At 40.0% G+C, this 18,187-nt stretch overlaps 4 protein-coding genes across 6 annotated transcripts; 1 reads left to right on the forward strand and 3 right to left on the reverse strand.

Annotated features, from left to right (window-relative positions):
* Positions 1-951: 951 nt before the first annotated feature.
* LOC103442537 (formiminotransferase cyclodeaminase-like protein) lies at positions 952-3,374 on the reverse strand. 3 transcript variants are annotated; one of them, XM_029107948.2, is made up of 4 exons: positions 3,020-3,093; positions 2,211-2,291; positions 1,701-2,117; positions 952-1,551 (listed from the first exon to the last, which is right to left on the reverse strand). In XM_029107948.2, exons 3-4 carry the CDS (start codon positions 2,089-2,091, stop codon positions 1,025-1,027), a joined length of 918 nt encoding a protein of 305 aa, XP_028963781.1. In that variant the 5' UTR covers positions 2,092-2,117; positions 2,211-2,291; positions 3,020-3,093; the 3' UTR covers positions 952-1,024. The 3 variants fall into 3 exon arrangements, with proteins under 3 accessions (XP_028963781.1, XP_008379560.1, XP_070661282.1); XM_008381338.4 differs by lacking the exon at positions 2,211-2,291 and having other exon boundaries at positions 3,020-3,374; XM_070805181.1 differs by having other exon boundaries at positions 1,701-2,291.
* Positions 2,274-2,958, reverse strand: LOC139188108 (uncharacterized). Its single transcript, XM_070805182.1, has one exon. It carries the CDS (start codon positions 2,956-2,958, stop codon positions 2,536-2,538), a length of 423 nt encoding a protein of 140 aa, XP_070661283.1. The 3' UTR covers positions 2,274-2,535.
* Positions 3,375-3,777: 403 nt separating the features above from the next.
* On the forward strand, positions 3,778-7,174 carry LOC103442538 (uncharacterized). The gene is made up of 2 exons (XM_008381340.4): positions 3,778-4,332; positions 5,649-7,174. Exons 1-2 carry the CDS (start codon positions 4,105-4,107, stop codon positions 7,032-7,034), a joined length of 1,614 nt encoding a protein of 537 aa, XP_008379562.3. The 5' UTR covers positions 3,778-4,104; the 3' UTR covers positions 7,035-7,174.
* Positions 7,175-7,476: 302 nt separating this feature from the next.
* LOC103442539 (uncharacterized) lies at positions 7,477-9,729 on the reverse strand. The gene is made up of 4 exons (XM_008381341.4): positions 9,485-9,729; positions 9,326-9,396; positions 8,693-8,773; positions 7,477-7,737 (listed from the first exon to the last, which is right to left on the reverse strand). The coding sequence occupies exons 1-4, from the start codon at positions 9,603-9,605 to the stop codon at positions 7,714-7,716; spliced, it is 297 nt and encodes a 98-aa protein (XP_008379563.1). The 5' UTR covers positions 9,606-9,729; the 3' UTR covers positions 7,477-7,713.
* Positions 9,730-18,187: the final 8,458 nt, after the last annotated feature.

Genomic DNA, 18,187 nt, shown 5'->3' on the forward strand with positions numbered 1-18,187 from the left:
GTTCACGCTCAAATTTTTTACTTTGAAGGAGAGCAATGCGACCCGATTTCACAGTGCCCTAGGAAAATTAAAATTCTCTTCGAAGCTACGAAAAGGTATTTCCTTTGTGGTTGTATTAATTTCAATTTCTTCCAATTTCTCCCTCCCCTCTGTCGAAAAAAAAGTAGAATGGAAACTGTAATTTAATCGAGAGCACCATTCTTCTCTTAATTGGGTTTCATATCTAATGCTCTCCTAATAGCACCATTCTATTTTATATTCCTTTGTGGTGATGGCTCAACCTCGACTCCATTCTTCCCATTTTTTTTTGCTTGTGAGAAAAAGGAGGTCCTCACAGGTTCTCAGAAAAAGGACCTATCATCTCTGGACCGTTCTATAAAAGCTGAGCTTTTTCCACATCCCAGTAGTTGGAGCGAATTCTAAGTCTGCAGTTCATACAACTGATCCTGAATTTGAAGTCCGTAATTGGAGTGACTTCTGAAATGGTAAATTGTCATGGCTCCATCACCAGTTGATTTCTTTTCTTAAAAAAAAGAAGAGAAAAAGGAAGATACAATTCTTTCACAAAATTTCAACTACCATTCAGAATGTTGTCATGTACTAATAGATGAAGGATTTGTGCACCGAATCAAATATATGGATATGCATAATTGCCATGCTTTGTCGGATGATGTACTAAATCATGAAGCACCAAATACAACTTCCATAATTATATTATAAAAAATATATATAAGATTAAGAAATAAGATACATTGATTCTATCTACACACCAAGAACAATGACAAAGTTTCAAGTTAATTGAAAAATAAATAGAAAGTAACCAACGTTTGGATGTTGTGTTGACAACGATGGATGGGGAAACTTCAACCAAACAAGTTATAAGTCTCATCACGGGATGTAAGTAATCGACAGTGACTAAGAGCTTGTTTAAGAGAGCTTCTAGACAAAAAAAAAAAAAAAAGCTAGAAGCACTTTTATTAGGAGTAATATGTGTCCTAGTGCACATTAAAAGTGCTTTTACAATCTAGAAACACATTTTGTTTGTACTGAAATCCGACTTCAAGTAACTTTCAATTAATCTTTCCTGAGAAAAATCAGTGAAGTAGCCTTTCCCAACTCTCATACCCTCTTCCTTTGCAAGCCTCTCAACTTCAAGTTGAACCCTATCTCCTCGCACCTTCTCTGGTTCCAACAAATTGCAAGCGACTTCGATGATGGATTCACCGTGCGCAAGTGCCATGGCTTGGACCGAAGCAAGTCCGCCTCCCCTGCCACTCACTCGTTTTGCAATTCTACGAACAGCAGCAATATCAGTAGAGATGACCGGGACATTATAGTTATCAACCCACCGGGTTGCTCCAATCACAATGACACCCCTTCCTTGAGTCACTTGAGGGGGACCCTTGTCCGGCTTCAGCGCCAAGTAATCTGATTTCGGTCCCCCAACCCATTGTTCTCCGCTAGAATTCGGCTTGAAATAACCTAACTCTCTTCTGACTGAATCAAGCGTTCTTCCCTCTTCATGGGCAGCTCCATAGAGAAAAGTAGGAACTGCAGGCCATATTTAAGATATTAGCAATTCATATATTAGGTAAACTGTCGCATATTGTTCGAATTCGACTGTTTCTAAATTATCACATAATTTGTATATAGCAACTTAGGGGCATTAACCCTAAGAAAAGAAGAGAATAAAAGCAAACCTTGAAGACTAGAGCCAACTTCTGCAGCCAAAGAGTTTGCAACACCAGCCACTTGCTCCAAAGAAGCACCGAGAAGGGGATGAAAGCATATATGATCCACAACTCCGAGCCGCGGATGACTTCCACAATGTGACTCGAGATCAATTGTTTCGAAAGCAGCCTTGACCATGGCAAGCACTGCCATCTTCAAAGGACTAGGATCTACAGACGGCTTTGGAGCCAACGTAGAGACAAGTGTGTAACCAACTCTGTTGTACGTTTCATCTTCGAACTTATTCACAATCGGTGCTTCCGAGAAAAGCTTAGCAGCCCGTTCGACTGATTCCAGCGCTGCCCTGTTTCTGCTTTCGGATATGTAAACCTTGCAGCAACCAAGCATCGACTTCAACATTTTCTCTCCCTCCTGCTCATCACCAACTGCAGAAAAACCTTACAGATTACGATAACGAAATAGACACCACCAAAAAACAATGTGGCCATTGTTCTTATCTGATCACAATCTCATCTAACCTTAGCCACAAGTTCGGGTAGCTACTAGTGGCTGATGATAAAAGCATCTCAACAAAACCGAAATTTGAAATAAACCATGCTCTGCTGATACATTTCTTGCACAACAAGTAGAACACAACAGAATTCATAACATGCCACAAACAAATGACTAACAAATCGAAAAGACGAAAAAACTGCACAATTGTATTCTAATTTAGACAAAACTAGTCAGTAGTCACACACCAGAACCAAAAGTAATTTCAATACATATCAAGAACACTAACACTCCCCCATAACCAAAGTTTCCACCTTTAACCCTAATTCCACCAAAACGACAACAACCCTCTCAAAATGACGTCTCCGTAGCCTCAGAAGCACCTTTTGGGTACCCCTTATACTCCAATTTCACACCCAACGAAGCACAAACCGCCCGGAACTTCAACCTCAGAGCCTCCATCACATCCCCGACGCTCTCGTCCTCCGGTTCCATGATCGGGTACTTCTCAATCATCTCCTCCATCTGCCTCACCGCCTTCTGTACCCGGTGCGTGAACCGGGTTGGGTCGACCCGGATCGCGGAGTTCCAAACATCCACGCATCCCCTGTAGAACCCGAGCTCCTCGCCCACCTCGAACCCGGTTTTGACACCCGTCGGCTTCGCCTCCTCCTTTCCAGCGACCAAGCCGTCTCTGTAGCCTTCCTCGAAACCTTCCTTTTGGTGGGTCGCTTCCAAATTCAGAAAATCTTCGCCGAAGATGTCATCCGCCATGGGAGGCGATTTCGGAGGGAAAACAGATAAAGGTAGAAACTTTATACGGTGAAGTAGTTACCTTTGTGTGTTGGCCCCGGAAGCGTCCGTCGACAGTGCAAAGAACTGCTCGCCAATGAATGGATTTGGCGGTAGTGGCGTTGTGGCGGGTTGTGAATTTGGATCGGGTTTTGGAAGGTGGTGGGCCTTAGCCCAATTTGGAATCCAAGGTGATAGGGACTTCCAGTAAAATTGAAACCTTACAATTTACATTCAATAATTTGGGATTCTTTATTGACAAAAATAATTGGTGTGGTTTTTTATCTGTCATAATATTTTGTAATTTTTTTTTGTTGCATAAATTATTTTTCAGTAATCAATTTTTTTGTGGGAAAAAAGTATGGCAATCCCCATAATTTTGGATCAAAACAATTTCCATCTACATATTGACATAGTGTGACTCGTTTGGATAATGCGTTTAAATAATCGAAAGAGTTTTTTTTTTATAATATTTTTTAAGTTTTAAAAGCATTTAAAATATTTATGCAAAAAATTGATTCCAAAAGTATTTTATTTAAAAGCGCTTTTAGTCAACCACAAGCTGGTGGTTTAGTAGTAAATGATGGATTACGAGGCTTTCTTAAAATTAAAAACTAAAGGTCTCGGTTCGAAATCTGCTGCTGGTGTGGAAGACAGACTTGTGAGGCATTTCAGGCTCCAAAAAAAAAATAGATAAACATACCTTATCACCAATTATCTCTCTTAAAAAAAAATGCTTTTAATCATTTAAAAATATTTTTCATACGAGCATATATTTTTGCAAGACAAAAGGACAGCTTTGTAATTTAGAAACGGAAACATGGAAAATCTCAAATAAAAAAAAAAAAAAAGTCATAAAAAAAGAAGAGTAGAGTTTCCAGAATATCAGTGCCCTGAGCACAGTTCCCATGATTCCTCACTCACACTTCGTCCTTGTGAACTCCGCTCTCTCTCTCCTCTCTCGTCTCTCCTCTCTGTGAGTTATATGAGAGAGAAAGAGAGAGTTGTACTAGATTAGTTGGAGGGTCAATTTTAGATGACAAGCAAGCAACCAAAACATGCAAACACTCTGACCACCCTCTTACTTAATTAGAGAGGGAGAGTGAGGGAGATATTCCATTGAGGGTGATGGGAATGGGATCTTATAACAATCACAGCAAGGGGAATGGAAGTGGTGGCAGCGGCAGCGGCGGCAGCAGAGGGAATGGGAAGTCATATGGATTGATGTTGGTGTTGGCATTCGGGGCAGCGCTGCTCGGAGTGTTGCTCCTCCACAAGCTCAGGGAGCGGCGCATCTTCAACCTCCTCCTCAAAGAGAAAGACTCCGACCTTCTTTCCCTTCACCACCTCCTCCAGGTCTAATTCCCTATCTGTCTCTCTTTCTCAACTCAAATTTTTTTATTTCAGTTTTAATTACATCCCTAAATCAACCACCGAAGCCGAGTGTCTCCAAAGGGACTACGTGCAACTCACTTCTGTATAATTCTATTCTGAAATAGCTAAAAGCGCTTTCTGATAATCGAAAACGGCTTTTGTGATGTATTGAGAGTTGTTTTTAGCTTTCAATTTGCATGCATTTGTTTTGTTGTTTCAATATCAATATGCAGAACCAGAAGCCATTGAAAATTAAGCATTTTAACCCCAGGAAAAAGATTGATGACCCTAGGTTGTGTTTGCAAATGCTTCTTTAAAAACCACTTTACTTGAAGTGGTCCTAACGAAAGTACTTCAAGCACATAACAAGTGTTTCTTTCAGAAAATATTTCAAGTATTTTTTTTAAACTTAGAAGAATTTTTACTTTTTTTCTTTTTGCCAAATATAAGCGATTTGGTGTGTCTAAAAACATTTTCAATTATTTTAAAATCACTTTCAAACGTCTACATATTCTAAAGAAACCGACCCTTTAATTTGACCAAACTCACATGTATGTGCTTGTGACGTTACTTATTCAATCAGTTACCAATTATTTTAGGACATTTAGCAGAAATGATCACTTTTTGACATTAGTTGTAAAAATGATCAGGTATCATTATGTCATCGTTGTGTGGTCGTTATGTTATCGATATATCATTAATATGTCAATAGATATGTCAATATACGACTAATATGTCATCGTTATTAAATATCATTTCTACAATCAAATGTTAAAAAGTGATGACTCCAGCTAATTGTCCATTATGTTTGAAGGATGAAGACAAAGTGCGATGATTAAATTTATGATTGTTTATTCTTTTATTCAATGACCTATTGCTTCTACCCATGATTAAAACCCTTAAAACTAACTAATAGGAATCTTAAATTTGAAGCAGATGTAATGGGGATTTCAAGAATGGTTACTTGTTTGAATTACAAGTCATCTAAAAATCATTTATAAGTGTGGAATTTCAAAGTGCAGACTAATCTAATTATGTGGATGATTGCAAGAGGCTTGTAGCTCAATTCTTTTCCGTTAAGGTTCCGAGTTTGAATCTCCCCCTCCCATAATATCGCTTGTTTCAGAAAGAAAAAAAAATTACGTAGAAGATTGAGTCCATGAATCTCTTCCCAATGAGCACACGAATGCATTTACACAAACAAGTTGTTGAATCATGAAACACAGCACAAACCAAGTGTGTGACTTAACTAGATTATACATATTTAGTAATGTTTTGTTAATTGGTTAATATCGCAGACGGAGAGAGACTACACCAAAGAATTGAGAAGGAAGAACGAAGAGATTAAAGCAAAGCTATACCCAATTAGAACCCAGAAGATGGAGCTTGACAGGAGAATCTCGGAGCTGAAATCCACCATTGGTTCGCTTAAAGAGGAACTACAGACCCTGGAGGCTGTGCTCGAGGAGAAGCAAAGTGAAATCAAGGTGCTGAGACTGAAACTGAATGCCGATAATGGAAATCCACAAGCGATGGAATTGGTAGAAACCTTGAAGAGCAAGGAAGCTGAAATTGAGGATCTGAAACACCAGGTTGAAGATCTGGTTAAGGTCAGGTCGGTGAGCACTGATGATCCATCAAATTCACTTGTAAATTTGATAATGTATGACAGTGTGTCGGGAAAAGAGAAAACAGAGATCGCTGAGAAAAAAGAAGAGGGTGATCGATTGCAGGAATCCACCGGAAACAAGGACATCGCGGAAACAATTTCAGGTGCGCATGGAAATGGGAATAAGTCCATTGGTCGAGAAGATCAAATTGGGAATGGAGAGAGAGAAACTGATAGGAGGGAAACGAATGGTGGCACAGAAGAAGTTGAGAAGATTACTAACACAACAGGAAAAGATGGTGGTTTTGTCACTGGTGCTAAAGAAACTAATATTGCAAGTGAGGCTGAGACAATTACCAACACGACCGGGAAAGATGTTGATCATGAAGTATATGATGGTGAAGAAAATAAGATCACAAGAAACGGGCATGTTGGAAACATTGAAAACTCTGAACCAGGCGAGAAGCAGAAACTTTATGCGACTCCTAAAGGTGGCGACAGACAGAAGAAATGGAGATTAGTGACTCGAAACAGGAGGCTGGAGAATAGGGGAAATCTTGAGAACGACGGAGTGGGAAGTGTGAGAAGCAGAAAATTCTTCGAAGATGATCAGGCTGGGTTAATGGGAAGAGAAGATGAAGCAGGTTCAAACAGGAAACTAGCAGGGGATCACCTCATTAATTCGTCAGATGTCAAAGGTTTGGAGCTTCAAAACTCTGAAAACACCGAAGAGCTGAAGAACAAGCTTGCCCGCGTCAACACAAGCAAAGTAAATGGTAAATTCGACAGCGTAACACATAATGATAGAAAACAAAAAGTTGAAGTTGGAGAGTCGGAAGAGCACGAAGCCAGAAGCATCCAACAACAGAACCTGTACAGCAAGGATACCAAGAAACTGGAAGATAGTGATGAAGAAATGAACACTGCCGATCCACAGGACTCGGATTTGGAAGTTGCGGATGCGGAGGAACAAGAAACAGACGCGACCGATGATAATATCTTTGACGAATCTGGTTCCGGTTTGGAAGAAGATAAAGAAGAGTACAGGGAGGAAATCGACGAGTCTGAGTTTTAGCGGATTTAACAAGTTGGCAAGACTTCTATGCAAAAAGAGTGTCAGGCCTCTGCTTTCGTTTAGCATGTTTTAGCTTAGAGAGCTGTTGTATTTAGCAACAATCGTCCCTAATACAACCAAGGATAACGGTTTGTCAAGAAGTGCCAAGAAAACGAATTGCAGAACGAAAGAAAATGAATGGATCGCTTCACCACAAGCAAAACCCGATCACAAAAACTTTAATTATCGCGTTAGTTACCAAAATACTAGAGAGACATTGCCGTGGGGGATGCGGAGGAAGGGCAAGAAACTCAGGCAAAATCGACGAAACGGTAAATTACAAACTATGAAGAATAAGTTAAGGGTAAGATTGGATTACTCCTCAAGAGCATGATAAGATAAACTGCCCTTGAAAGATAGCAGAAGAAAAATTGAACTAGGGAGGGAGGAGGATGTCAGTATATTATTGAAACATGGAACATTACTGCATCGAATCATAAAAGTGAGTACAAAAACGAACACAATTGAACGGGGACATGAACTCCCAACAAAGCCGTTAACCTCGATTTGTTTTCAATGTATCAATCTCAGACTGATCAGAAATCATTTGCTGACAAAGAAAATGAAATATGACGACACGTTATATCCAAGAAAACTCATTATTTCGAAGAAGTTCTGGGAATATCTAATGCTCCAAACCTCAGTGCGATGCTTCCACCAGTTTCTGAAAAGAAACAAGAATTAGTCAGCAAGAGCTAAAATCACAATCCAAAACAAACAAGAGTAGCATCAGTTACTCGTCAATGGAACGTTAAAATACCTAGGCCACTTCTAGTGACGTCGACCTAGTTCAAACCAATTTTTTCTTAGGAAAACTAATGAAAAGGGCTTGAAAACTTTGAGTTTTAACGATAAGGACAAAATAAAGGGTAAAATGAATAGTACCAAAATTGATTTTTTAGTGTAAAAATGTGGTTTTTCGTTAAAATGAACAGTACCGGAAGATTTTCGTTAAAGTTCCCATTTTTTCTTTCTCCTCCCTGATGCTAGAATTACTATGACAGTCCCAGCCAACATAGTCGAACACATTGAAAAAGGCACAATGTAATGGAGCTTGACCACAGAATAGAGCACTCTATACTAACACAACCCAACCTAAATTCACCTAACCCGATTGATTGATAGCTCTATGTGAGGCATTAGGAGCAAAGCAACACCGGATGATAATTTGATCAAGTGATCATATGTGAACAACTTGAAGATTGTAAACAAGCCTGTTGCCCATGGTTCAATATCATCTGATGTTTATTTTGCAAATTTTCTTGGAAGCGAACCACTAACAACTTAATACCAAGCCATCTCTATCCTACAGCCAAAAACGTACAAGGAAGAAAAATACGATGAAGAGGCGAACGTAGGATAACCATTTATTGTAAGAGCATGAAGTGGGAGATGCAACTTGAGTGCTCAAATTAAGTTTTTGGCATCACAGTTAACAAAATCTATACAAATGCATATCTGATCGATTGCACCAAAAAAAATGACCAGGAGCCACTGTAAACAATTGAAAACAGCGCTCATTCAATCAAAAAAAAAAGGTTGCTCTGCATGTCTAACGCCTAGGCCGGTACCCAACCACAACAAATCACTACATAATGGGTGAAAGAAATCCGAAGTACCTCTTCCTTCTTGCCTCCAGAGAAAAACTTGTAACTGCTATAGATGAGTAGACCCCAGCCAGACAGAGATACAATTACGAACTGAAAAAGTACATAATCCAGTCAAGACAAGTTCAAAACTTTATGTGCCGACTAATTTCTATTATACTAGTGGTTCAAGAACAACACAAATGAACTTCAACGAAGTAATGTGTAAAAGCACAAATCCATAGCTAAAATCCTCTTGTTAGAATTTCTATATTCCACGAAAATCATGACTCGTTTCATCACAAGAGAAATCGGTAAACATCGAAGCTGTAAAAATGTTCACTTTTGATCTAATTATAAAACATGAAATGAAATGTGGTTCATTAATATTGGGGGGATAAGGGCCAAAATAACCAAAATCCATTCTTTTGATTACATGTTGTTCATTAAGCCATAAAGATTCTTGCTTTTTCTTCATGGTTTTCAATTCCAAAAAATTGGCTAAAAATGAAAACCTAGAAAAAAAGCACCAAAACATCACAACCCATTAAATTTCAACAAGAAACTAATTTCATGAAATTGAATACCACGACAATATATATTTATATATAATCATGCGATCGAATACCACAAAAAATGGGGGGAGAGAGAGAGAGAGAGACTGACATGCTCTTCCTTCCATTTAGATGGGCTCAACGGGTCTTGCCAGACATTAACCCTTGGGGGTCCATGGTGATCTGCAAATTTTACATTTTTTTATTGAAATTAAAATCAGATCGGAAATTTACAATGCACAAAACACAAGACTGAAAATTTGGGATTTACCAGCAGCGCCGGCGAGGCCACGGCGGTGGATTAGATTGGAAGTCAGAGACGAGGTCCTCGTGGTGGAGATGCGACTTGAAGTTGCAAGTTGACGAGCTGCCGCCGCCGCTAGAGAGGCCATGGCTTTCAGGTTTCAGATGAGAGAGGGAGACGAAGAGGGAGAGCGAGAAGAAAGAAAAATACGAGCAAATACTTTTGCTAGTAAGCTACGGGTAATAATCATTTGATGAACGGTTAAACGGGCGGAAACACTGTCGTTTTGGCGTTAACGAGAATATTAAGCCCAGGACTGACCCATCAGGCCTATCTAATTTAAAATTACATTAATGAAATCCTTTTGTAAATCAAAAGATGGTAAAAATATATTTTATCTTCTATCACAACAAAAAAGTTAAAAACAGTAATTTATAATTACATTAATTAAACTCTCTTTATCAACTAAAAAAATGATGAAAGGACATTTTTATTTTTTTCCACAACAAAAAAGTTAAGGATAATAAAGTAATTTCACAAAACAAAATTTTATTGTTCTTTTTAACATTACCTACATGTAAATTTATTACCTCTAATTTAAAATTTAAAATAAATAAATAAAAGACAACCTCTCTCCCTCTCTCCTCACTCCCTCTTCCTCACTGTCTTCCTCTCTCCTTCAATTTTAACAACTAAAATAAAAAAATTACACACTTTGTGTGTAAGCACATACTAGTGTTTATTGATGTTTGAAGTTGAACAGACCATCTTTAAAAAAATGTCAAATCTTAAGTAGAATGTCATGTAATTAAATTTGAAAACAGGAAGAAGCTCTAACCGATATGACAATCCCACGTGGATTGATATATGAATTTTTTCCTGCCAAATTTGACATATGAAATAAATTTTTTAATTATTACGTTGTATGGGTCCAATTGCACTAATTATAAATCTTGAAAATTTATTTTTAATCAATTTCATTTTTAAAATGGGATCCTACAAATATCATTTACAACAACAAAAAAATATATGGGTTAGAGGAAGAAAAAATCTAACATTAGAACGTCGGTCATCAAATTAACATTTGACATATATCTTTTGTCGTATACATCGGAGATGCTCTTGGTACTCTAGCCCTAGTGCCTAGACTGAGTGAAGCAAAATAGGCAAAAGAATGGCAATAACACAAGTGCATATAACTATGGCAATGCAAGTCCACTTCATGCTACTCTTCTGATAGTCCTTAGCCGCCTCTAGCTGCATAAAAACAAAATAAGATACAAAAATAAGCAACATAAGAGGAAGGCCTTATCTACGTAAAGTAAAATGAGATTACACGAAAGAATATGTTCAATAAGATAATGACCAAAATTGTCTTGCTCATTTACAGAAGCTTATACTCACATATGTAGAAATGTTGAAGAAGATATTTCTCATTATCTTTTAACTGACAGTACATTGAGATATATATAGTCACTAAGACTCTTTATATAAGTAACCTTATCTTCTACAACTAATTACACAAATACCACAACTAACTATTTACTGTTGTAACTAAATTGTGACTGGGTTAGGTCTCTCAATACACCCCCGCAAGCTGAGCTTGGGATCAATTGAAGAAACAAGAGGAAGCTTGGACTTGAGAGCAGCAAAACGACTTTTGGACAGAGACTTGGTGTGTATGTCAGCAAGCTGATCCTGACTACAAACAAAGTGAACCTTGATGAGATTAGCTAAGACCAACTCACGAATATAATGATAGTCAATCTCCACATGTTTAGTTCGGGCATGAAAGACCGGATTAGAAGCAAGAGAGATGGCTGAAATGTTATCATACCAGAGAGTGGGAGCCTGAAAGAGAGGAAAACCAAGGTCACGAAAATTTTTACAGATCCAAGTCAGTTCAGCTGCAGTGTGAGCTAGAGATCTGTATTCCGCCTCTGTGGAGGACCGTGCCACAGTAGCCTGTTTCTTGGCACTCCAACTGATAAGATTGGACCCGAGAAAGACATTGTAACCACTAGTAGAACGGCGATCAAAGAGACAGCCAGCCCAGTCTGCATCGGAGAAGGCTGTGAGATTAGTGGTACCCTTTCTGAACCATAGACCTTCAGAGACAGTACCCTTGAGATAACGAAGAATCCGTTTGGCAGCTTGCATGTGTTGGTCTCGAGGAGCATGCATGAACTGACAGATTTGATTCACAGCAAACGAAATATCTGGACGTGTCCATGTCAAATACTGTAAACCACCAACAATGGAACGATACTCAGTGGGATGAGAGAAAAGAGGACCACTGTGATCCAATTTGTTAGAGCCAAGGGGAGTGCAGCAAGGCTTCGCACCAGCCATATTAGTTTTCCGGAGAAGATCAAGTAAATACTTTGTTTGATGGAGGAAGAGACCGGTGGAAGATCTATGAATTTCTAAACCCAGGAAGTAGTGTAGTGGACCCAAATCCTTGACTGGAAAAATAGTACCGAGATTTTGAATGAAGAGACTGCATAAGGAAGAGTCAGGTCCAGTGACTAATATATCATCTACATACACAAGTACCATGACTGGAGTAGGACCTGGGAGAACAAATAAGGAAGCATCTGAGGAAGATTGCTGAAAACCAAGCTGAAGAAGAGCTTGAAACAGTTTGTCAAACCAAGCCCGAGGGGCTTGTTTGAGACCATAAAGGGATTTCCTTAATTTGCAGACATGATGCGGCATAGAAGGATTAGAGAAACCGGGAGGCTGCTGCATGTACACATCTTCCTTCAAATCACCATGAAGAAAGGCATTACTGATGTCTAACTGATTTAGAAACCAATTGAACTGCACAGCAAGAGACAAAAGGATTCTAATGGTGACTGGTTTAGCCACAGGACTGAAGGTCTCTTGAAAATCAATACCTTCCTGTTGATGATACCCCTTTGCAACTAAACGAGCTTTAAAGCGCTCAACAGAACCATCAGGTTTCTTCTTGATTCGGAACACCCACTTGCAGCCAACCACATTGTAGGAGGAAGATGGAGGAACAAGGGTCCAGGTGCCTGTTAATTGTAATGCATTAAACTCATCTTGCATGGCAGATCTCCAATGAGCATGTTTGGATGCTTGCAGATATGTAGATGGAATAAAGTCAATATCAGATGGAAGAGGATGTTTGGTAGCTGCATAAACTTTGGGCTTGAAGATACCAGCTTTGGAGCGAGTGAGCATGGGGTGAGTATTGGAAGGGGGCAGGGACATAGTTGTTGCAGGAGAAGATACAGATGCATTATTCAGAGAATCTGTACTTGGAGCAGCAGTAGGAGAAATGGACTCTGGAGTATGGCCAACGTGTAGACTTGAATCTGGAACCAAAGGGCCAGGAAGAACACCAGGATGTTGAGAAACAGAGAACTGCAGATCAATGGGAGCGGTAACAGAGTCTGAAGACAGACCAGGGATGGTAGGAGAAGACTGAAACGGATATGTTGCTTCATCAAACTGCACATGTCTGGAAATGTAGAGACGATGAGTGACTGGATCAAGGCATCTATAACCTTTGTGCTGTAAACTGTACCCCAGAAACACACAGCTTTTGCTTTTAGCGTCCAGCTTGGAATGAGTATAAGGTTTGAGCCACGGGAAACATCGACAGCCAAAGACTTTGAGTCTGGAGTAATCAGGTGGCTTGAAGAAGAGTAATTCCCAAGGAGATGTAGAGAGGCCAGAGATTGGCAACCTGTTAATAAGATACACAGCCGTGGAAAAAGCTTCCACCCAATAAAGATGTGGAACATTAGAAGCAACCAGTAATGTGCGGGCAGTTTCCACAATATGACGGTGTTTTCTTTCAGCACAGCCATTTTGTTCAGGAGTGTGAGGACATGTTAAACGATGAATAATACCATGAGTGTGAAGAAAAGACTCAAACTGAGCACCAATGAATTCACCCCCTGAATCTGACTGCAAAATTTTGATTTTATTTCCAAGGAGATTTTCTACATATTGTTTGAATACAACAAAAGTAGAATAGGCATCAGATTTTGCCTTTAATGGAAATAACCAACTATATCTACTGAAATCATCTACAAGCAACAAGTAGTACTTAAAGCCACTAGGAGAAGTGATGGAGGCAGGACCCCAAATATCACAGTGGAGTAGTTGCAGACTGTGAGTACTTGTAGAACTGGCAGAACCAAAAGGAAGCTTGTGACTCTTAGCTAAAGCACAATCTGAGCAGAAAAGATCACCAGCAGGTTTGCCTTGCACGACAAGCTTATTTCCTGAAAGAACCTTGCGAAAAATAGAGGAAGATGGATGACCCAATCTTCGGTGCCAAATTTGGACAGGAGCTTTGACACTTATTAAAGCCGAGGGTGATGAGGAGGTGGGATGACTAGAGCCTTGAAGAGGATAGAAGCCATCTTCAACTCGTCCCCGCAAAAGCGTCTTCCCCGAAACTCGATCCTTTACAGTGGATCCATCAGAGTCAAGAGTCAAGGCACAATTATTATCTTTTAAAAATTGATAGGCAGATAATAAGTTGTGTTTCATAGCAGGTACATGTAAGACATTACGCAACTTGAAGGAAGTATGAGATGTATCTAAAGAAGAGATACCAATATTGTGAATAGGCAGACCTTTACCATCTCCTATATAGACCTTGTCTTCACCAGTGTAAGGAGAGGCAACAGAGAGATTTGCAATGTCATTCGTGATATGTGAGGTGGCTTCAGAATCCAATAGCCAAGATGGGGATGGTTTGGATGAGTAGTGAGCACAAAGAGCAGCAAGTTTGGCTGGTGGCACCCGTCCAAAGATCTCAGGATTCATCCTATCAAAACAATCAATTGCTTCGTGGCTGGTGGAACCACATATTTGACAGGTGTTCTTGTGATTTGATGAAGAACCTTGGTTGTTAGATCGGGAGCCTTGATGAAAGGTACGAGGCTGACTTGTACGATAAGTACCAGTGGAGTTGCCTCGTGAATTACTGACATTTCGATTGCCTCGGAAAAAATTGCGATTGTTCCGGCCTCTGTTAGAATTATACCGAGAAGAAGATTGAAGAGGCTGACTATATGCAGCAAAAGCCTGCGAAGAAGGCGTTGGGAGCAAAGGTGCTTGAGACTGAACAGAGAAAGCTTGAAAGGGCTCCGTAGCAGTGGGAGACAGAGTGTGCTTGCGACGAGCCAGGGAAAGCTCTTTGGTCAGCAACAGACCATGCAATTCATCAAGAGAAGTAGAAGACAACCGCAGCATGATGGAGTCAATGAAGGACTCAAATTCATCAGGAAGACCGTGAAGCGTTGCAGCAATGAGATCACGATCAGATACAGTGGCGCCAGCAGCATTGAGAGAATCCGAAATTTCCTTGATTTGCTGTAGATATTCCGAGATCGATTGAGATCCTTTTTGAATCAATTGAAGACGAGAACGAAGCTGGTGAATATGAGCTTCAGAGACGCCACCAAAGCGTTGTTCAAGCTTCTGCCAAAGTTCTCGAGATGTGGACACCCCTACCGTGAAGGGAATGAGATCTTCGGATAAAGTCGAGTTGAGCCAAATCAAGAGGTTTTGGTCTTTTTCAAACCACTGCTCAAATGCTGGATTCAGGGAGCGATCAGGGAGAAGGGGAGCCGGACATGGCTCAGTACCGTCGACGAGGCCAAGAAGTTTGTATCGGCGCAAGATCGGAGCAAATAACGCACGCCATGGAAGGTAATTGGTGCGTTTGAGCTTGATAGGCACCATGCTACCAATATTTTGGATCGTTAGAGACATATACGAGGTCTGAGGATTTGCAGAGAAATTAGGGTTTGGCGACGGAGACGAAGAGTCAGAGGGGGAGGCCATGAGATACAAGTGCAAGATGCGAGAGAGGAGGAAGAATCAAAGACAGAAAACACAAGATCGATCACGAAATCGATCAAGAAATCGATCGAGAGAGAGAGAAATCGATCAAGAAAGCCCCAAATCAACGAAATTGTAAGAAAACTCAGATGTATCACCGACTCAAAATTGAAAGAAATTGTAGACAAAAGCCACCAGGACAGAGCAAGAACAGGGATCAGAATACCAAATCACTGAAGAAATCTGATCAATTTGAACAGAAATCAGAGAAGTAGAGCGGAAGAAATGGAGGATCGAATGCCGGTAGGCTTATGGCGATGAAACCATGTAGAAATGTTGAAGAAGATATTTCTCATTATCTTTTAACTGACAGTACATTGAGATATATATAGTCACTAAGACTCTTTATATAAGTAACCTTATCTTCTACAACTAATTACACAAATACCACAACTAACTATTTACTGTTGTAACTAAATTGTGACTGGGTTAGGTCTCTCAATAACATATACACTACAAAGGCAAGTTTCATGCATCAATCATCTTCCAAGCCAACAATTTCTAGGATATACGATGTCACTTAGCGCCCGTGATGCATAACTTCGTTGCGAATCATGACATGATATATTTTGTCTAAGTTGCTGCTAATTAATTTGTTCATGTTTCCAAAGTTCCAACTGAATAATACTGCACTTCAAACTCGTCTCTTCAATCTGTTCGTATAAAATCAGAATCAACGTCAGTTTTCCGAGTTTTGCGCGGTTCAGGTCACATGACATTAAGCATTAGTAGGCGTAGTTTGGAACTTGATTGAAAAAGAGTTAGCGTCCGTTTATTACCTCTAGCGTGGATATGTTTCGGAAAAGCTCAATACACTCCTCTAAAAGCAATTTTTCTTGTGCAACCACCTCCGCTAGTTGCGATAGTAAAGGAGCAGCTTGCTCAGCCTGTTCAAGAATTGGCTTCAATGTAAGTCAACATTACATGAATCCCGGGTATACAACATTACAAAGCAACTGAAGCATACCAATGGCGAAAAACCAGCAAGCAACAACTTAATGGAAGCTGTGAGATCCGAAGCATGTCGAAGAGCAGTGGAAGCAGATTGAGTGTCCACCTGCATGCGCACTCAGTTTTGTTAAAACACATCTCTCTTGCCGAAGACAAAAGCTTAGGGTCAGTTTCCCTTGGCCTACCTCTGCATCTTCAACGAGGGGCACCCTGCAAACAACAGAATGCAAGCACTCTTTCATCCTGCACACTGCTGCAGTATGTTGCCTTTCCATATCTCCCCAAGACGCCAACGGCTTAAGCTACGCAAATCACAAACAAATTAGTCACATATTTGTTGTGTTTGGCTCATATAATTATGAGTTGGCAAACATTTCCTCTCAACTTTGTGGACTTTGAAAGCATGTTTTGTGGAAGCATGTTTTGTGGAAGCATGTTTTGAGGAAGCATGTTTTGTGGAAGCATGTTTTGTGGAAGCATGTTTTGAGGAAGCATGTTTTGTGGAAGCATGTTTTGTGGTTGACATAATTGATGGTGCATGTCTATAAGTGAAGGCATTTTTCACACACAAAATGGAGTGAGCTTGTCGATTGTGAGGATTGGGAGAGCATCCAAAGGAAAACACAAGTGAGAGAAAATATAGAGTGATAGTGAGAAGCTCTTGGGGAGAGTAAGACTCTTGGGAAAATTCTGTGAGGGTACAAGGGATTGGGGTTTGGGTTATGTCGATTTAACTCAAGTGTATCTTGTACTAGTTATTCTCATAGTGAAGAGTAATATCTCCGGGGACGTAGGCAGGTTTTTGCCGAACCTCGTAAATTTCTCGGTGTCTTTATTTCTTGTATTTTAAATTGTTCAACTGTTGGTTTATAAGTTGGTGAGATAACGGGCCAAGGCACAACAATTGGTATCAGAGCTTTGTTGGAAGCTTTGGTTCATTGACGGTTCAAATTTTTTATTCACCATGATGACTACAAACATGTCATTTTCAGTTGAGAAGTTTAATGGGAAAGGCAGTTTTACTCTTTGGCAGATGAGAGTAAAGGATGTCTTGACTCAACAAGGCTTGGCTAGAGCTTTGAAGGGAAAAGATGGGAAGCCTCAAGAAATGACAAATGACCAGTGGGAGGAGCTGGAGGCGCGTTGTGTTAGCACGATTCGACACTGTATAGCTGATAACATTATCAATAATGTTATGGATGAAGATTCTGCGCCTGCACTTTGGGAGAAGTTGGAAAAACTCTATATTGCTAAGAGTTTGACCAACAAGTTGCATTTGAAGCGGAAACTGTACAAGCTGAAGATGGATGAAGGTGGGAATCTCATGGACCACATGAATGAGTTCAACGGATACTTGGATCAATTGCGGAAAGTTGATGTTAAGGTTGAGGAAGAAGACAAAGCCCTCTTACTTCTTACCTCACTTCCAAATTCGTATGAAAATCTTGTGACAACCTTACTGCATGGAAAAGATACAGTAAGTTTGGAGCAGGTGCAAGCTTCTTTGGTGTCTTATGATACACAAAAGAAGAAGACCATTGTTGATGGTGGGCACGAGACTGCTTTAGCTGTTCAAGGTTGGAATCGTGGAAGAAAATTGGGAGAAGGATCTGAGAGAGACAACAGGTTCAAATCCGGTTCCGGAGGCAAAGGTCTACAATGCTACAACTGCAAAGAATTCGGGCATAAAAAGAAAAATTGTCCTTTGAGAAAAAGAAAGGATGATCTTGGTCCGGGTTGTAGCAATTTTGTGGCGGAAGACTTCGAGTATGCCCTCTAGGTACTCGAAGCAACACTTCTCCTGGTGATGTTTAGTCTCAAGTGTTGCAAGGGTTTTGCAACAGGTGGAGCTATGGGATTCACAGGTGATGAGATGATCATGAGGTA

This window comes from Malus domestica, chromosome 09 (assembly GCF_042453785.1).
Source record: "Malus domestica chromosome 09, GDT2T_hap1".
Classification (NCBI taxonomy): domain Eukaryota; kingdom Viridiplantae; phylum Streptophyta; class Magnoliopsida; order Rosales; family Rosaceae; genus Malus; species Malus domestica.